Source organism: Misgurnus anguillicaudatus, chromosome 19 (assembly GCF_027580225.2).
Source record: "Misgurnus anguillicaudatus chromosome 19, ASM2758022v2, whole genome shotgun sequence".
NCBI classification, from domain to species: domain Eukaryota; kingdom Metazoa; phylum Chordata; class Actinopteri; order Cypriniformes; family Cobitidae; genus Misgurnus; species Misgurnus anguillicaudatus.
In genome coordinates this window covers 16,068,462-16,088,338 of record NC_073355.2, presented here as the reverse complement: position 1 = coordinate 16,088,338, position 19,877 = coordinate 16,068,462, and the positions used below count along the sequence as shown (strand labels likewise).

Sequence of the window (19,877 nt, the reverse complement as noted above, 5' to 3'; positions counted from 1 at the left end):
TTCCACCACATCACAAAGATGCTCTATTGGGTTGAGATCTGGTGACTGTGGGGGCCATTTTAGTACGGTGAATTCATTGACTTGTTCAAGAAACCAGTTTGAAATGATTCAAGCTTTGTGACATGGTGCATTATCCTGCTGAAAGTAGCCATCAGAGGATGGGTACATGGTCAGAAACAATGCTCAGGTAGGCCGTGGCATTTAAATGATGCCCAGTTGGCACTAAGGGGCCTAAAGTGTGCCAAGAAAACATCCCCCACACCATTGCATAATGAGAAATTGAACAGGTGTTCCTAATAATCCTTTAGGTGAGTGTAGATTCGGCTAAATCTTGGACACGCGGCTGAATACCAAAACTGTATATTATAAATGATTTTTTGTTCTAAATATCTATATTTTTCGATCAATGTTAAAATAGTTAACAATGTTAAAAAACTATTAAACTAATATCATATTCAATTAGTGTGAACAAAACTAAAACATTTCAATTAGTGTGAACCTTTGAAATGTATATGTAAACAATGTACTGTACACATGCAAACTATGTACGGTCGCAAGTCAGAAAAAAATTACATAATTACCTGCACCAGTGTCATTAAAAGGACTCTGAACTAATTAAATTTTTATATCCTTTTAAATACTTTATTGAATCACAATTTAAATTAATTAATTAATAATTTAAACAAAAAATTCATGTTTTAAAAAAATCTAATTTAAGATTGATGCACACAAATCATCAAGAATCGAGAAAATGACTCAATAATTAAATCCCTACCACTTATATTTGGTAGTAACATTCTAACCCATCCAATCACAGGTGGGCAGAACTTTATGTGCAGATTTAAATGGCAATCTTCAGTTCATGTCTTAGCCACTCTACCACCTCATGAAAAAAAAACACTATTTGGGCAGGTTTAGTGTCCTAGCTGTACCTGTCTAAACCTCTTTAGGTGCAGTATGAGAACGTCGGGCAAGGTCCACAAGCTGAGTTTAATCCGACCCTGTTGCAGTTGCCTGCAGTGGGGGCAGCGCCAGGCATCATCTGGAGCCAACTGGAACATATACAGAAAATCAGTCTCAAGAGATTTACAAATCTGGATGTCTCTTAATTTTCCATAAAGCACGACTCCAAACCCCGCTTTAACTGACCGAGGCCAGTTCCGGCTAACCACAGTGTATATTTATACCCTGTGTGGAGCCTTTCCAGGGTTAAGGATGTGTTTGCAAAGAACTAGCAATTTTAAAAAAGGCACAGACAGCAGAAATACAGCAACCTTGACATTTGTGTCTACTAAAGCAGCTCTTGAAAAATTGAAATGAAAGAATAAAGAAATATGATGTGACAACAGATGAGGAGGTAGATGATGGTTACCTGTTCCTCTTTGGTGTAGAGTTGGAAACATTGAGCGAGGGTACAGGCCTGCGGCTGATGGTGTTGCTCTCTGTGCATATACACACTTTCAGCATCAGGGATGTACTCTTCCTCAGTGTGTCCAAACAGACTGCAGGGGAAAAAAATACAACACGCATTAGTCACAAATCCCTCAACAGAGCAGTCGGGCACATCTGCTGGCAACCACTGTCACATCAACAATTATTCTGTTCCTGTGGGATTTTCTCGAACATGTATTATACTGACATATTACATAATATTCTCGTTTTATTCTTTTATTCATTTTCCTAAGTAAAATTATGATAAATACACAATTAATTCATGTAGAAAATGAACTGTGTGGGTATAGTAAGTTTTAGATATTAGATATTTTCTTGTATGATTTAACTGTTTTATAGTCACTGCACATAGTCCTAAAATAATTAAGTACATTTTAATCAAAAACTTTAGCAGATTCAAGTAAAAAATCTTTAAGAATATTAAATCCATTAAACAAAACAAATTCAAGTAAAATTAAATTACTTACATTTATTTGCACAGGTTGTAAGGGATACCCACAATCCTTTGCACCTGAATATTTATTTTTTAAGCTTTATTAACTACTTAAATATTTGTTAGTAAAATGTCAAAGGTTTAAGCTCTTATATTATTGATATTTTTTGTTGTAAATGATAATTTTATTAAGTCACTGTTCAGGTAATCAGTGTTTCTTTACATGAACCCTGTTCGGAACATTATATTGTATTTCTCTCCAAAGTGCTGACAATGCATATCAAAAACGCAGTTTGTGTGCGTTTCTGTTCAGAATCAAGTTTATTCAATGACTGACTTATAGTCAGTCATGAATTTTGTGTTATAATGCCATTTATAACACTAAAAATAAGTCCATAGAACTATGTTAAAGAAAATAACAATCAGTAAATTCGATTTCTTTAATTTTTTTAGGACAGCAATGCTTCAATTTCTTTAAAAAAAAAAGACTTTACCTAGACGATTAAAATAAATCTAAATTCTAAAAATAATAATAAAGTAACATTTACTTAACTATTTAACATATGTTTTTCATGCATTCTTAAGTAGATTTTATTTGATTTTAGTAGGTAAGTTGTACTTTAAAAAGCAGTAAATTTTACTTAAAAAAGTTCATGCAAATTGTTACGAGGATTTTTTAAAGTAAATTTTACAAGGTTTTTTTTCAGTGTTTTCATTAAAGAAACCAAGCTAATATAAAAAATGTGTAATAAATAAATATTAAAATTGAGGCTTTTGACAGAATGTGCTTTGGTGGGCAACTCACGGACTCTGTGCGGGCAACCATGTTGGAGACCACTGATATAGAATATGCCTAATGACTAGAAATCGTCCAACTCTTTACTTTTTGTGAGATTTTTTGCTTAAAAAATGTAAATTTCACTTAATTTACTTAATTTTACTTTAAAAAGTTCATGCAAATTTAATAAATTTAATTTAGTTTAATATAAAAAAACATTTTTTGCTAAAAAAAAATGTATACTTACCTGTCCAATTATGTTTTAAAACCACTGTATAGAATAGCAAACCAATAGGAATTGTGTTTCAATTTCACTTACTATTCCTTGGTCTCTTTGTCCCACTCCACTACAATCTTAACATGTGGAGGTCCTCCAGGCCCACAGGATTTATATGCTCTGCAAACAAGAATTTGAAGACATACATGTTTGCCAAGATGCTTAATTTGATTTGAGGTCAATTACGAAAACATGTGTACAATTATGATTAAAACTGGCACAGATTACATAATCAACCAAAGATTTGTTGCTTATTATCATGACAACCACAATTTTGATTTAGCAAAATAAACAAATGGTTGCTGCTGTAGCATTTCTGTCGAAGTATTTCTTCAAGCAGTCAACTAAAAAAATGACCACTAGCACTGCAGCTCGAGTACCTGTAGAAGCCAAACACCTCAAGTCAGAGTGCACTACAATACCAGCAAAATCACCGGACTCAATTTCCCTCTTGACTTTCACTGCTCTAAAATATCTGTTTGCGGCAAGGACCGGTGTGAAAAGCTTCTCAACTTTCTGCTTACCGTATGACTGAGGACGGGCAGGACAGCTTGACCTGCTATAAAGCTCAAATCATGCTCTTCAAAAAACAGAACATGCCGCCCAATTTGAAAGCCTTTTTGATATTAAATTGCACAGTGTTATATAAACCTAATTTTAAGGAACTACTAAGAAAGTTATTTAAACATAGCTTGTGGACTTCTCTTGAGTGCATCTCTAAATGAAACTTCTTCTAAAGCCCAATTTATACTTATACTAAAGTTATATATACAGCATGAGGGATGTCCAGATCTGATATGCTGGATTGGTATCAGGGCCGATCCGGGCTTTTTTGGCTGGATCGGACATCGGATCGAGGACCGACAACATGACCTAATCCAATTCCGATATGTGCATTAGCGTGGTTGTTACTGACAAGCTATTAAAAGGACAACATTTTATAAAATCACCATAAACGTTTTATGCACTGTATTTAAAGTCTTTTAATGCACTCAATACCTTCATGTGAAGGAATAAACGCACATGTAAAGATATTTAAGATCACAGAAACACTGTAACTTACTCGCAAACTGAGTTAATAATAAACTGGTGAAGCGGAAGGATGAAACGCGTCATTCACACACGCACACACAAGATAACTGTAGGCTATTTTAAAAATCTGATTTTATAAAGTCTCAGTAAGCTGTTGGATGGATGCAATTCACTTTGTGCTGAGCACACGATGCATCGATTCTCTTTGTGTTTTAACAGTTATGAACTTTTTATCGTTTAGATGGACGATGACGCATGTTTTACTACAAGTGACCCTGAACTATAAAGCGCCAAACTTTAGAGGAAAAGCATTATGTGGCATTCACATCAGACGTGGAAGTGGCGGCAAAAGCGTGCTATTTGCGCGTTGTTGGACGATTGAACATTTTGAGTGTACTTGCTTCATTCACCCGTGAAATTATAGTCACTCGGGACATTCACTTGGAAATTCATGTCATGGGAGTGCTTCTGTGTCTTCGCTCGCTCCCTGTAATCACGTCACTACTAGAGCAAGCTCCTACTTGGTTAACGCAATGCAAATATCCACTAAAGTTCAGATTTTTCCACTCGCGCGTTTCCCGCGGCTACGCTCAATACGCATGCGCGCTGCAGGATCCCTATTCACGTCTTTGCATTGACTTAACATGTAAATCACTCTCGCCTGCCGCCTCTTCCGCATCTGGTGTGAATGCCACATTAGTAGTCTTGAGTAGCATGAACACAGTCCTATTAGCTGCCATTGTTGTTTTGGTTATACTCACACATGCCTGGGTGATTCTCACGAAACCATTGAAACACCACGCCACTAATGATTTTAGCTTTAAAATGTGTAATATAGTAACATTAAAAAGCATCAGAATTAACACAATACTGTGTTCTACCTTGCACAATGTGTGATTTCAACATAAGAATTTATAATTGTAAGTTTTATCTCATTTTCTGCTGAAATTCTCATTACCGCAATGTGTCCGGCTGTGTTTGAACAAGGTTATGTTGTAATTTAATCAAATTAACACAAAAATATTAAGAAAAAAAATAAATGGATGTTTTGCTAGACTACTTTAGATGACAGAAAAAATATTTACTGAATATTCATGTATAATAATAATGAAGAAAAATTAGGAAAATGATGTGTCCATGCCTGATGTTCTCATCCTCCGCAACACTTTTTGATAACAGTTTAAGCACACATACAGAATTTTAATAAAGTTTGATTTTGAGTGACCAAGCACATGGAGCAGTTACTTCAAGATGGCTACCAGGTAAGATCATTTTTTACAGTTAATTTATTGTCTTGTCAGAATGCTTACACGACATTTTGATTATCATTACCGCAACAGATGCTTATTAAATGTTAATTTAATTAATAGAAGCATAATACTTTGATTTTAAATGCATGTGCAGAATCTCCAAATTATGTTCTTTCAGGTTTGTCATGTCATTTTGAAAATATGTCAGTGAGTGTTGATGTTTTCTGACTGTTGCGGTAATGAGATTTTTTAGGACAAATTTTTTAAATTATGTTACAAAAAGTGTTAAATGATAAGTAAAAGTTTTTAAATTAATGTTCCCATTTACTCCAGACTTTGTTTTTAAATGTCTAGTGGGAAAAAAAGTTAATTTAAGTAATTTTTACATTTTCATGCTTGACATTTTTAAAACCAAGTTTTCGTGAGAATCACCCGCCTATAGACTAAACTAATGCAACCGTTATCACAGATTCACGTTTTCGTAATCACATGGACTCGAAACCGCTGTTGTCATGTAAACAAATAGCCAAACCAAAAACTTTCCCAAATGTTGTGTAAATCAGGACAATTGAAATTGATTTGCATACAATCCCACAATGTGCTGTGAATAGAATATTCATGCAGGACAAACCTTTCCACAGTGGGGTGACATAGTGGTTGATCTTCCTGTGGTAACAGATAGGTGATTCCAACCACACCGACCACACGCAGACTAAAGGGTCCCACCTGAAGTCATCAGTCAACTTTATTACAATCAGGCTTAAGTACTCAAGTTAGTATAATGTGACCAAATAAATTTAATAAAAGTCATATTTATTAATACCTTATTGATCGTACCATTATAGCATTACTTGCATACAGTACAAGCACAAATTGGGTTTAATTAAATCGCATGACTGACCTGAATGTAAACTCCTGGCCTTAGCAGATGACGCATTTTCTCCAGAATTTCTTTTTGCAACAAATCCCAAGTCACAGTGCGCTCCAAATACAGTACAAAAGGCAGTCCGAACCTGAACGAGAGCACTACTTTATTGATTGATGTATTACTGTCTTACAGGTTATTTCTCTAGAAACCATAAGACAGATCAACAACTAACAAACACAATAAAAAAATACAATTTACTTTTCTCAATTTAAATGAAACTTCTGTGTTAATATGACTTTAATGTTTTTGGCTGCTATTTTCACCTCCGTCCTTGATGTCCAGTGCAGGCTCGGTTACAGACCAGCAGAATCATTTTCTCACTTCCACTGTTTTTGTTGGGTGATGCTGGATTCATTTCACCCTGCATGAAAGACGGCGTTCGGGTGTTCTCTGCTCCATATTTTAAATTGTTCTGATTGAGGTTTGCAAGGAGGCTCCCTGGAAATAGTTTAGAAAAACATTGCTGCAGATTATCACGTTCGATTACTGACATTTTTTTTTAGAGACAAAGCACTTTAGCTCCATTTATATATAATGGTTTTTTTGTTTCAGCTTTTTTGATATAATTTAAAGAACCGATTTCTCTAAACAAAAGTGCAATATATATGAAAAGTACCTCGTTTAGAGCGAATGTTTTCTAATCTAAAAGTCTCAGGAGTTTCAAAAGCAAAGATTGAGTCACTTTCTTGAATGATATCAAGATCGTCGTCATCGTCACAAAAGGAGCGGTGGAAACCATCGTAATACATTTCAGTCAGGACAAACTGCACAGACATAAGAGAGACAGACCAGAGAACTGATTGACACTCAAGGCAAACAAACAGGAAGTAGATGATGTTATGTGGCAAGACAAACATACAAATAGCAATTTACCTTTAATTATGATTGCACAGTACCCCACGGTTTAAGTCGGGTCAGCTTAACTCACTTTGGCTTGGTTAGCTTTTCCACCAAGTTTAGTATCACTTCGGAGTGGGAGGGATTATAGACGTGTCGTAATATTTGCACTGCCTGCTGCTGTGGCATCATACAAGTGAGAGCGTTGTTGTCCATTCCCATACATTTATTTACTTCTCAGTCGCCACAAAATTAAAATTGACCCCCAAAATAGATGTTTGCACATCACGTTTTTCACTACCTCCGTCTCACATGACAGTTTCTAAACAAACACTTGTTGTGTCAGTCGACGCGCTCCGCTGAGCCTCATTTAAGTTGCATTTAAGCATATATGCGGACATGCGCATCGCGAATGTGCGGCCACAAACTGCAAGTCTGGAAAAAAAACTGGTATTGTGTTCCTGATTCTCAACCTGTGGATGTTTTCCGCCACAAAAAGGGAGTTTGGGAACTTACGGCAAAGCACAGATGACAACATGTTTACTCAAGACAGCGCACGCTAGCATGAAGGTAAAGCTAATCTTTAATATTATAGCGATGACGCTGATAGTGATGATTCTCTCAGACCAATCAGTGATCTACAGTGTTTTTGCGTCACGTTTTGGTATCAGCTTGGGTCACTTGGAACCCCGACCGAGGTGGTACTAAAAAGTATCTGGTACTACTTACTGCACCCAGTGGAAAAGCTCCCAAAAGTAAAAACACTGGTATTGTGTTCCTGATTCTCAATCTGTGGATGTTTTTCAACGCAAAAAGGGAGTTTGGGAACTTACAGCAAAGCACAGATGACAACATGTTTACTCGAGACAACGCGAGCTAGCATGTAGGTAAAGCTAATCTATTACATTATAGCGATGACGCTGGTAGTTACGATTCTCTCCGACCAATCAGTGATCTACAGTGTTTTCGCGTCACGTTTTGGTATCAGCTCAGGTCTCTTGGAACCCCAAACGAGGTGGTACTAATGTATCGGGTACTATGTACTGCACTAGGGCTGCACGATTTGGGTAATTTTCCCATTGCGGTTATTGATGCTAATATTGCGATGTGCGATTGCGATTATACTAAATGGTATCATGAGTCAACTTGATGGGTTTTAAGGAAAATCCACACACAGTTTAGCTAAAATGTGTATTTGTAAAACTAGAAATGTTTTCGTATTGCCACGTGATGTAGCAACTGCTCAGTGTCAGTAATCCTAAATCCAAAATACCGCCATACAACAGACAGAGTTTTTTTTATAAGCTACCAGATCACTGTCAACCTCCTCTGCATCCATCTTCGCTCTGGTATAAGTGACGACGCACACCACACACGTGCATGCCACACGTGCACTGCCTTTTTTGTTCGTTTTTCTTTCATTTTTTAAACAGCAAGGAAAATCTTCAAACTGTTATCTGAAAGTTTGTGTTAACAAGTCCACACATTTATTTATTTAATATTGCAACATTTTGCTGTCATATAATCGCACAGGCTGACATCGCGACTGCGATGCGATTAATTGTGCAGCACTATACTGCACCTAGTGGAAAAGCTCCCAAAAGTAAGCTGACCCGACGCAAACCGTGGGGTACTATGCAATGGAAAAGCACCATTAGTGGCCACACCTCAGTATAAGGTCATAATGGTAAACTGATTCTGTATTGTGAGCATCAGTAAAAATATATATTTTAAAGTGGGGTCAGTGACTCATAGGGGATTTGCTTGTTTCTTTATAATGACACATCAAACGGAAACGACAGAGTTTATCATTAGTTTATTTAATAAAATTTTCAATTAAATTTTATTGAAGTTCTGGCTAAAAAAAATCTCTCTGTGTTTTTATAAGAAGCTGCTTTTAAATGTGCTTTATACAAATTTTTTAGTATTATTATTACTTAACAAATAAACTGGTTTTACTTTTAATGAATGCAATTCATCAAACACCGGACCTGTACACAAATGCTGGAATGATTGATTTTCTTTACATCATAGTGATTCAAGTAACAGCTTCATGTTTGTGTAAATATGCAGGCAAACGCTCATACCAAAATATACTCACAAATGATTTATTTTTGCCTTGAAACTCTTTAATTTATCACGTCTGTCAATATTTGGTGTAATTTCATTAAAAATTGTAATCAATTGACAGTCCTATTCATCATCTTATTAAAGACACAGTAGAAAGACAATATATTTACTACAGTTTTGTTTGTTTGTTCAGCTGTTCAAATTGAACTGAATTAGTGGGAATGGACATCTAGATATGAGGATAATGCACCATTATAAACCGCTTAATTGCTATGCATAATAACATCTATGCTACAAGCACCTGGTCTGGAGGTATCTTAGTCTCACGTGATACAGCCTCTCTCAATCTGGACACAGTGCTGTTGAGTGGTACGGCCACACCGATCCTCATGCAGTGAGAGTACTTGCCTTGATATACCACGGTCACATAAAGAGGCCTAAAGGAAGTCAAGTGAAAATGAACAACATTAGCAAAGTATTTGAACCAAAACAACTGACAGTACAATCATTAACATTGACAGTAGTGATGCACCGATGTATCGGCCACCGATATTTATCGGCCGATTTTTGATGAATTTGAAACCATCGGCATATCGGCAATAGCACGAGAAAGGCCGATACCGATTGTTTATTAATTAACTGCATAAAGAAATCCATTATATGTAAAAAATGAGTTAATGTTGTTTATCAAATAAATGCGGAATAGCAAAAACCACCTTTGAAGGTTGTCATGCTGTCGTATATTTGTTTTAGCTTAATTTGTGCCTCTCTTATTATGTTGGTCAGTTGAATGTTATTTAGATCCAATCCATGTTCAGTAAAAATAATTTGATGCAAATAAACTAGCTAATAGACCAACTGTATAGTATTGTATACAAGTGTTAAATATCGGCATCGGTATCGGCCAGAAGTTGTCTGTTTAAATCGGCATCGGTATCGGCCTAAACAAATCCTATCGGTGCATCCCTAATTGACAGTCTTACAAAAACTGCCATGGTCCCAATGGTTTTAAACCTACAACCTTTCAGTTATAAACCCAAAGTTTGCTGCCCTAACTACAAACCCAAACAGCTCCATATCGGCATCTCTTATAATAATCCATTAAATAGAAGCATAGATGTGGGATTTTCATTTAAAATCCACACAGATACACAGTATCTTACAAGGATCGATAGCATTTCTGCATTGCTACTGTATAATGATGCTTGATCACCTCTCCAAGCGCATTAGGAATCAAACTCATCTCCAGAGGGGGAAAACAGTGTGCAGTGGCCCCAGAAGGTGACCCATAGCCGCCTGATTCAACAACTCTTCATCAATATCTGCCCATGTGAAGAGGCACATCATGAGATGGGTAAGAATTAAATGACCTATGAAATAATATACAGAGAGATAAACCCCACTTGCCAAGCAAGAGTAAACCGAAGGAGGGAGCTCAAGACGAAATTCACTCCACTGTGGACTGCGAAAAGATATAGCGACGGCAACTATCGCTTAGGTCACACATGACTGGATTTCCAGACAAAATTTCTTCTTCCTCAGATCAGTCATTTCTCACGCTGGTAAAGCTTAAGCTCTTGCACCGCACTGTTTATCAAAGCGCAGAGATGCCGACAGTGCAGTAAGCCAAAGCTCCATTTCTCTTTTGTGATGGGAACTTCATGTATTAAGAATAAGAAATCACTGGTTGGGTTTTATTCAATATAGATATGGAGGCAAATCTTGCTCAGCACCTCTTCTCTTCCAGCTATCATTCATTTGCTCACTATAAAGGTGTACTGTAAATCTAATAGTATGGCTTCTTTAATCATTCATGTGCATTAATAAATTCAGCAGCTCTATATTAAACCAATCTGCTCTCCTTGATCAACTACTGTGATGGACTCTTAAAATAGCATCACGAGACCACAAGAGAACAGGAGTACTGGATAATTTACACTGTCAAATTAAGGAAAATATATTTAGAACCTAAATCAGGGAGAGAGCTACCATTTCCGGACTTCAAATATTTAACTTGTGTCAAGGAAATGTTGTAGTTAAATACAACTTTGTTATACATGCAGGTTAGCGTGAGATTAAGTAAATTTATGAGTAATTTCTTTGCAACCCACAGTAGAGAAAGGTTTTTAAAGGATTAGTCCATTTTCTTAAAAAAAAAAACAGATAATTTTCTCACCGCCGTGTCATCCAAAATGTTGATGTCTTCCTTTGTTCGGTCGTGAAGAAATAATGTTTTTTTTTTTTGAGGAGAGCATTGCGGGATTTTTCTCATTTTGATGGACTTCAATGGACCCCAACATTTAACAGTTTTAGTGCAGTTTAAAATTGCAGTTTCAAAGGACTCTAAACGATCTCAAACGAGGCATAAGGGTCTTGTCTGGCGAAACGATTGTCGTTTTTGACAAGAAAAATAAAAAATATGCACTTTTGTACCACAACTTCTCGTCTATCTCCGGTCCTGTGACGCGCCAGCGCGACCATTAAAGTCCATTACAATGAGAAAAATCCTGGAATGTTTTCCTCAAAAACATAATTTCTTCTCAACTGAACAAAGAAAGACATCAACATTTGGATGACATGGTGGTGAGTAAATTATCTGGATTTATTTTTTAAGAAAATGGACTAATCCTTTAACAAAGTTAAGTGGGACTTCCCGTGCCAAGTGCCTCCTGCCACCGTGTTTAGTGTATGAAATATTAATATGAAATTGGAATGTAAAAAAAAGAATATTCTAAATATTTAAAATTAAAAAGCATTTCAATTTTAAACAGCTAATAGTGATTGTTCAGTATAAATCCCAGCTTCACAGGGTTAATTTCTTTAGTCGAGTGTTACCGTGGGTTCACACCAGCTGCGTTTGAGGCATCAAAATCACGTCTACCGCGTCTATCACGTTACTCGCTTCATTCGCGCGTGAAATTCTAGTCAGCAAGACATTCTCGCGGAAATTTGCGTCATGAAGGGGCTTCTGCGACTCCGCTCGCTTCCTGTAATCATGTCACTACTAGAGCAAGCTCCTGATTGGTTAACGCGGCACGTTTTTCCGCCAAAGTTACAATTTTCAACTCGTGCATTTGCCGCGGCAACGCTCAATTCGCGGCCTTCACGCGAACTACGCGCACAAATGAGGCGGAATCGTGTCTACCGCGCCACGTTAAGCACCTCATTCGTGCCACGATATCTCCAGATGCGTGTCAACACGTCTTTACATTGACTTAACATTGAAATCACTCGCACTTGATGCCTTTACTGCAGATGGTGTGAATGCAGCATTACTCTGATCGCATCTGTGAGTAGGCTATGTGCCATTACGCGCAATCACGTTTATGGGTCAGTGACAAAAACGATTTGGCAAGATGAGAAATTCAAAAATCTTAAAAAAAACTTAAAAGCATTGTTTTAAGTTTTAAAAGCATGCATCAGGTTTATTTCAGTGCACATAGTGTATTTATGTTAATTTTGTGCAATAAAATTAACATAACCATTTTTATGAAAGTTAAGACGGAATGGACCTGAAAATGCCAAATGGTGTAACCACCAAAGAATGGGAAATATTTTATCCACCTTGATGGCATGTAAGCTGTAAAGCATAATCATACAAAAAATCATTTTAAAATATAATTTTATTAGTTAATTTCTACATCTAAATTTTAATGCGTTTTTGTAATATCTGTCCTGACATATGCTAAAAAAAGCTCAGTTTTCTAAATAATCTTTGACAAATGATGTACAAAATCATATTATACTTATTTTATTCCAAATTATTTTTTATGAATATATTTATATTTTCATTTAAAAAATACTAGTTACACCAATTGACACAGTTTTTGCAGTTATCCCCCAAATATTGTCAAAATGAAATAAAACCAGAAATTTTAGACTTGGTCCTCAAAAAAAGAGAATGTATGCAAGTTATCTGCAAATTTATTTGGAAATTTTAACCCATTTAATTGAACCAAACGGACACAAAATAATTAACGTCACGTCATTGACCCCTATAATAGCTACACCTCAGACCTAAACACTGGATGTTATGGTTATGTTTCAGATTATTTTTTATTTGTATAGCTCATTGCCTCATAGCTTTACAACCAATTCGGTGGGATGTATTCTTTCAAACTGTATGTTTTCACCAGAAAAACATGAAATTTCAGCTCGAATAGCTTTCTCCTTGCGTGTCACTGTCCCCTCTGTGTGTGCACGCGCGCGCACATGTGGACCCTGAGCTGTGGGTGCCGCTCTTCCGAGACAGACAATAACAGAAGGCAATAACAGAGGCAATCGCAATCGGCTAAAATGCTAATGACATTAAATGCTAATGACAAAAAAACACTCATGTAAACACTATGTTAATATATTGCCTCTCCAAAAACTACAGACATCACGTTTCCCTATCGTTCTAGTCATTTTAGTCGATATAGTCATTATCGCGACAGGAATAATATTATCCCTACGTGATCTCGTAATGTGAGCAGCACAATAGCTTGATCATCCATTAATGAAGTAATGGTTAGATCATTGTAATTTCTTGCAAAAATGCCTGTGAGAAAACAAAAATATTTTGCTGATGGTCAGAAACGCCTCTTTATCGAATGTTTTGTAGTATGTGCATGACTTTATATAGAAATGTCATGGTCCTGTCAGACATCCGTGCTAGATGTAGGTCTGAGTGCATCTGACAGGACCGTGGCAGTATCATGTTCTGTGTGGGGACATGTGGGATCACATTCTGTGTGTGGCTGCCACATGTTCCCGGTGTCTTGTTGCTGTCGTGATCTTGCCAGACCTTAGTATAGATCAGGTCTATGTTCTGTGGGCAAGGTCAGGGCAGCAGTGTGTGTGTACGTGGGAACACGTGTGTTCACATTATATCTGTGTGACACGTGTTCCCAGTGTTTTGTGGCTGTCATGGTCTTGCCTGACCTTGGTTATTATCCAGAGGGCAGGACCAGGGCAGCATTGTTTTATGTGGGAATACGTGTTGTTTCACATCATGTATGTGTAACACGTATTCCCAGTGTCTTGTCACCTTTACCCTACTCCCTTATGTAATCATGTCTTAAGTGATTAATTATGTTCACCTGTTCCCCATTGATGTGGTGTCTTTATAATGCCCTTGTGTTCTCTGTGTGGTGTGCGTGCGTTGTTGTTAGTTCTGTGTTGATGTTCACCAGTTTTCCAATCCGAGTTTTCTCGTGTTCTGTTTGATTTGTGTTCCAGCACAGTGTTTTTGTTTCTTTCTGTTTTTACCCCCTCGTGGGTGTTTCTGTTTATTTATAATAAATCAGAGTTATTTTTGCACATTGAGTCTGCGTTTGAGTTCTCCTTTTCATTTTCCACTATCCGGTTTATACGAACCGTGACAGAACGCACGCACCAAACTGAACTCAGCGGACCCGATGATGCAATGTGCATCGGACCCGGAGTGGTGGTCCTCCATTTCGGACCAGACGCTCTCCGGGGGTAGCCCTTTCCCACCACAGAGGGAACTCCCCCTCAGAGACTATGCCCTGGCGGTGGAGAAGAGTAGGGGGAGTTACCCGGAGTATCTGGCCAGCGCCTACCTGGTGGCTGGCATGAGGGATCCTCCGCCAGTGCATGAGAGAGGGAGTTTATTGGGACTGCCCTACTGGGAGTTGGTGGACTGTCTCGCGCTTCGGCAACGTCCAGAGAGACCAGCGGAGCCTGCCGGAGCCCGCGCAGCTCCGTCCAGCCCGAGAGGTATGGGGACCGGGGCTGTCAGGATGGGAGGGTCGACTCTCGTTTCCTCGGCGTTGGGGACTACTCCCGCGACCAGTCGCTACCCTGATCTCCCTGTATCCGGACGAAGGAGGAGGAGGACAAGGAGAGTCTCGCAGCCGGAGACACGTCACCCGCCGGTGCAGCCGGAGACACGTCACCCGCCGGTGCAGCCGGAGACACTTCATCCGCCGGTGCAGCCGGAGACACGTCACCCGCCGGTGCAGCCGGAGACACGTCACCCGCCGGTGCAGCCGGAGACACGTCACCCGCCGGTGCAGCCGGAGACACGTCACCCGCCGGTGCAGCCGGAGACACGTCACCCGCCGGTGCAGCCGGAGACACGTCACCCGCCGGTGCAGCCGGAGACACGTCACCCGCCGGTGCAGCCGGGGACACGTCACCCGCCGGTGCAGCCGGGGACACGTCACCCGCCGGTGCAGCCGGGGACACGTCACCCGCCGGTGCAGCCGGGGACACGTCACCCGCCGGTGCAGCCGGGGACACGTCACCCGCCGGTGCAGCCGGGGACACGTCACCCGCCGGTGCAGCCGGGGACACGTCACCCGCCGGTGCAGCCGGGGACACGTCACCCGCCGGTGCAGCCGGGGACACGTCACCAGTCGGTGCAGCCGGGGACACGTCACCCGCCGGTGCAGCCGGGGACACGTCACCCGCCGGTGCAGCCGGGGACACGTCACCCGCCGGTGCAGCCGGGGACACGTCACCCGCCGGTGCAGCCGGGGACACGTCACCCGCCGGTGCAGCCGGGGACACGTCACCCGCCGGTGCAGCCGGGGACACGTCACCCGCCGGTGCAGCCGGGGACACGTCACCCGCCGGCGCAGCCGGGGACAAGTCACCAGTCGGCTTCTCAGCCGCAGGACTTTAAGACTCAGATTCCCCATGGACATTTTGTTTCCCCTGTTTTTTCCCCACCTCCCCTTCATCATGTATTATTTTTGTTACACCATCCCAACCCGTTTGTCACATATGTGTGTTTACCTTTGTTGTTTGTAGTAATGTTGTCGTGGTTGTCTTCTGTTGTGCAGTCTTTCGTTCCTCGTGTTTAATGTTTTTGTTTGTTTTTGTTTGTGACGTCTTGTATCCGTCTTTTAAGTGGGGGGTACTGTCATGGTCCTGTCAGACATCCGTGCTAGATGTAGGTCTGAGTGCATCTGACAGGACCGTGGCAGTATCATGTTCTGTGTGGGGACATGTGGGATCACATTCTGTGTGTGGCTGCCACATGTTCCCGGTGTCTTGTTGCTGTCGTGATCTTGCCAGACCTTAGTATAGATCAGGTCTATGTTCTGTGGGCAAGGTCAGGGCAGCAGTGTGTGTGTACGTGGGAACACGTGTGTTCACATTATATCTGTGTGACACGTGTTCCCAGTGTTTTGTGGCTGTCATGGTCTTGCCTGACCTTGGTTATTATCCAGAGGGCAGGACCAGGGCAGCATTGTTTTATGTGGGAATACGTGTTGTTTCACATCATGTATGTGTAACACGTATTCCCAGTGTCTTGTCACTTTTACCCTACTCCCTTATGTAATCATGTCTTAAGTGATTAATTATGTTCACCTGTTCCCCATTGATGTGGTGTCTTTATAATGCCCTTGTGTTCTCTGTGTGGTGTGCGTGCGTTGTTGTTAGTTCTGTGTTGATGTTCACCAGTTTTCCAATCCGAGTTTTCTCATGTTCTGTTTGATTTGTGTTCCAGCACAGTGTTTTTGTTTCTTTCTGTTTTTACCCCCTCGTGGGTGTTTCTGTTTATTTATAATAAATCAGAGTTATTTTTGCACATTGAGTCTGCGTTTGAGTTCTCCTTTTATTTTCCACTAAAATGTACCGTGACAGAAAACAGAATGACTTTAGCTGGGTTTTCACAGGCAGGTTCACATTTTTATGAACACATAGCTTTTGTGTTGCATACACAATGCTTAAATCAACTGAGCTATAGTAACACAATATGTATTCATTTATATGAATACAAGAGGTCAATAACAGGTTTCATGGTTGGTGACGTTGAGAGCTGTAATGGTGATTCTCCCCACAGTTTCTCAATTATATTAAGCCATTAGTCTTGCATGAATGTAAATTGAAAACTCATAATGGACATAAACAACATCCTATTTACAACAGCCATAAAATCGAGCAAAGCCTAATATCACTTAATGCAAATTATGTTTCACAGAGATTTCCAAGCATACTTTTTTAGTTTCATCCAACAAGAAAATCAATCATATCACCAACATCGAAATGACAGCGATGATTTCTTAGCCTACAGATAGAGACGTTGTGATCAAACCATGGAGCATGAACAGTAAATCATTCAAAGTCTCTCTGACACCATCACTGGAGGCTGCTGGGCACTTACCGTGTGTGAGGTAATGGAATTGGGAGGGAGATGCAGAGAAAAGGATCGAAAGTGTTGCTCTGTTTTTGACAGTGTGGACAGGTAAGCGAAGATCTGGAAGCAACAGATGCCACAGTGAGAGATGATAACACAGACACACACAAAAAAACTAAATACAGCCTACAGACAAGACGAGCAAACAATCATCATACCTGTATTGAGCCTGAAAGAGCTCTTGGACAAATGAGCCAGCTGAAAGAGGAGGTGAAGGTCCCTCTAATGCTCCATCATCTTCCTCAAGAGGTGGCTATGGTGACACAAACATAAGAATGATGGATAAACAGAAAAGCCGGTTAAAGAAACGCTTCGAGTTTAAAACACAACTGGTCCGCCATTTAAAAAAAGCCCAAAACAGGGTTACAGTAAGGCATATTCCACTGGGTGGTATAACAAAAAATTGTATTTCACATTATAGTATCTGAAACCATGTCCACTCCACACCACAGATGTCGCACCCCTTTTTAAAATAAATAAGCTCATTTTCCTGCTCGGGATTGTATTGCGGGTCCTCCTGACCCGTGTGTTTATCTTTCTCCATTTCTTCAACACACTCCGTCTTACATGAGTGAATAAGCCATGCCCATTTATTTACATACCACAGAATAGAAACATCTGTTGTCATTTTAGTCCGTCACAACGGCGTATGCCATCATACCGTCAACCCCTTTATTCAAAAGTATAACCACAAGACTTAAATCAAAACAGTGCTGTTACTTTCTGTAAAACACTGCTTATCCTCAGACAACTCTGCCTACAGGAATTACGTCAGTAAGCATAACAAGAAGTTCAGCATCTAGAAAATACATATAACTCAATAAAGTAGATTCATAAATCAAGTTTACATCCAGTGTAAAGCGCATTACAATTACTGACATTTTTTGGCTTAAAATTACTGTATGCTGTCAACAGAGCTCAACTTGTGCGAGGTTAAAAATCAGGAGTCAAAGTCAAAGTCTGTAAATAGCTCTGGAATGATTTACCAAAGAATGTTCAAGAATCAGACACAGTTGATCACTTTAAATCTAAACTAAAGACATTTCTCTTTAACAAAGCATTCACATAAATTTTTGTCTAGTAAATGTACTTATCCCGCAATAGTTAGCTTGCTCTGAACAAAGCATGCACATAACTTGTCTGGGTAATATACTTATGCCGCAATAGTTAGCCTGTCTGGAACAGAGCGGACATTAAACCAAAATACTGTATGGGGCTGTTTACACTTGGTATTAAGATGTGTTTACATCGATCGGATCACAAGTGGACGATAGAGACATATTAAGTTTACACCTGGTATTTAAATCCGTCTCTTTTGTCTACTTTCGGCCGCTTCTGTCCTGAATACTGTGAGGGGGTGGTCTGTGAGACGGTGGGCGAGTCTCTCTGCTGTGATTCAAACGCGAGCTGGAGTAATTATGAGTTCATATGGACGCAAACTAATATTATGTCGGAGTCCGTGTGTATGTCTAGCAAGTAAACATGCTGCACAGTGTTTTGTTCGTGGATATGTTAGAGCTTTCTCTGAATTTTCAGCGCAATTGATGAAATAAGATCACGCAACTTTTACACGCTTTCAAAACGAAACTATGGAGATCAGCCGATTTAGTTGTATCAATGAAAGGCTAAAAATAGCACTGTTCACTGTATCTTCAAGCCAAAAGTCAGACAAGACGTAAAACTTGTATTCAGTACCTCAGATTAGATAAATGGGCGGAGAGAAGGCGGTCGCGTGTGGCTGTTTGAACACATTCAACCACATGTGCGTTTACACAAGCAAAAGCAATCCGATCGAAAGGGGTTTCGACTACCTCTGAATCTGGTTGAAAGTGGTCGAAAGTGGATGCGTTCAAAACGTTTCGAACACCGTTTACACCTGGCATTAACGTCGTCCACTTGTGATCCGATCGATGAAAACGCATGTTAATGCCAAGTGTAAACAGCAAGATGCTTGCATTACATGGGAATGGCCCCTACGCTAATAGGATTTTGTTTGTTTTTCCCTGTCTCGTCCTCAATCCCGAGGACAATGAGGCTGCCGTGAAGCAACACTGACCTACTGGCCTTCCTTCAACGTGATGCCCAGATGATGTTTGACCACCAACCGCCCTGTTAAACTACTTATTCATGTGTATATATATAGATTATTATTTAAAATGTTTTAATTCCCATATAATTGTATATGAAGAGTTTCGTTGCAAAACGAGATCAATCCATTTTTTAACATTTTTGACAAAACCTGTTTATTATTATGTTATTATGATGTTATTATTTTGTTTTATGGTGCTACTTAGCTGTATTTTTTAAGTTATGAAGGTTTAAATCAAAACAAACCAACTGCAGTTGCATTGAAATTAATTGGAATGCACAACCAAAAAACAAGATTTCTGAACAATTAAAAAAACGGTGGTTATCTCGTTTTGCAACGAAACTCTTCATATAATTGTTCCTATTATATAGGGCTGGGTATCGATTCAGATGTTCCAGATTCGATTTCGATGCACAAGCTATCAAATCAATTCGATTTCGATTCTCGGTTTGATTTTTATACTCGATTCAACTCAATGAATATAGATTTAAAAAGAACAGTGAACATAAGTTTACAAAGGTAATCAATAAATAGAAATTAAGGGCCACAAACTAGTATATTAAACTTTTGTATTTTAGG

At 39.4% G+C, this 19,877-nt stretch overlaps 1 protein-coding gene across 2 annotated transcripts in view; it reads right to left on the bottom strand.

Annotated features, from left to right (window-relative positions):
* usp31 (ubiquitin specific peptidase 31) overlaps window positions 1-19,877 on the bottom strand; it is a 29,945-nt gene that overhangs the window by 6,531 nt on the left and 3,537 nt on the right. For both annotated transcript variants that reach the window (XM_055189945.2, XM_055189954.2), the window contains exons 3-12: window positions 17,368-17,462; window positions 17,177-17,269; window positions 9,359-9,494; window positions 6,767-6,914; window positions 6,414-6,588; window positions 6,124-6,235; window positions 5,854-5,948; window positions 2,983-3,060; window positions 1,373-1,502; window positions 933-1,052 (exon numbers count right to left, since the gene is read on the bottom strand). In XM_055189945.2, coding sequence (XP_055045920.2) covers window positions 933-1,052; window positions 1,373-1,502; window positions 2,983-3,060; window positions 5,854-5,948; window positions 6,124-6,235; window positions 6,414-6,588; window positions 6,767-6,914; window positions 9,359-9,494; window positions 17,177-17,269; window positions 17,368-17,462 — 1,182 coding nt within the window. The remainder of the gene's footprint in view (window positions 1-932; window positions 1,053-1,372; window positions 1,503-2,982; window positions 3,061-5,853; window positions 5,949-6,123; window positions 6,236-6,413; window positions 6,589-6,766; window positions 6,915-9,358; window positions 9,495-17,176; window positions 17,270-17,367; window positions 17,463-19,877) is intronic.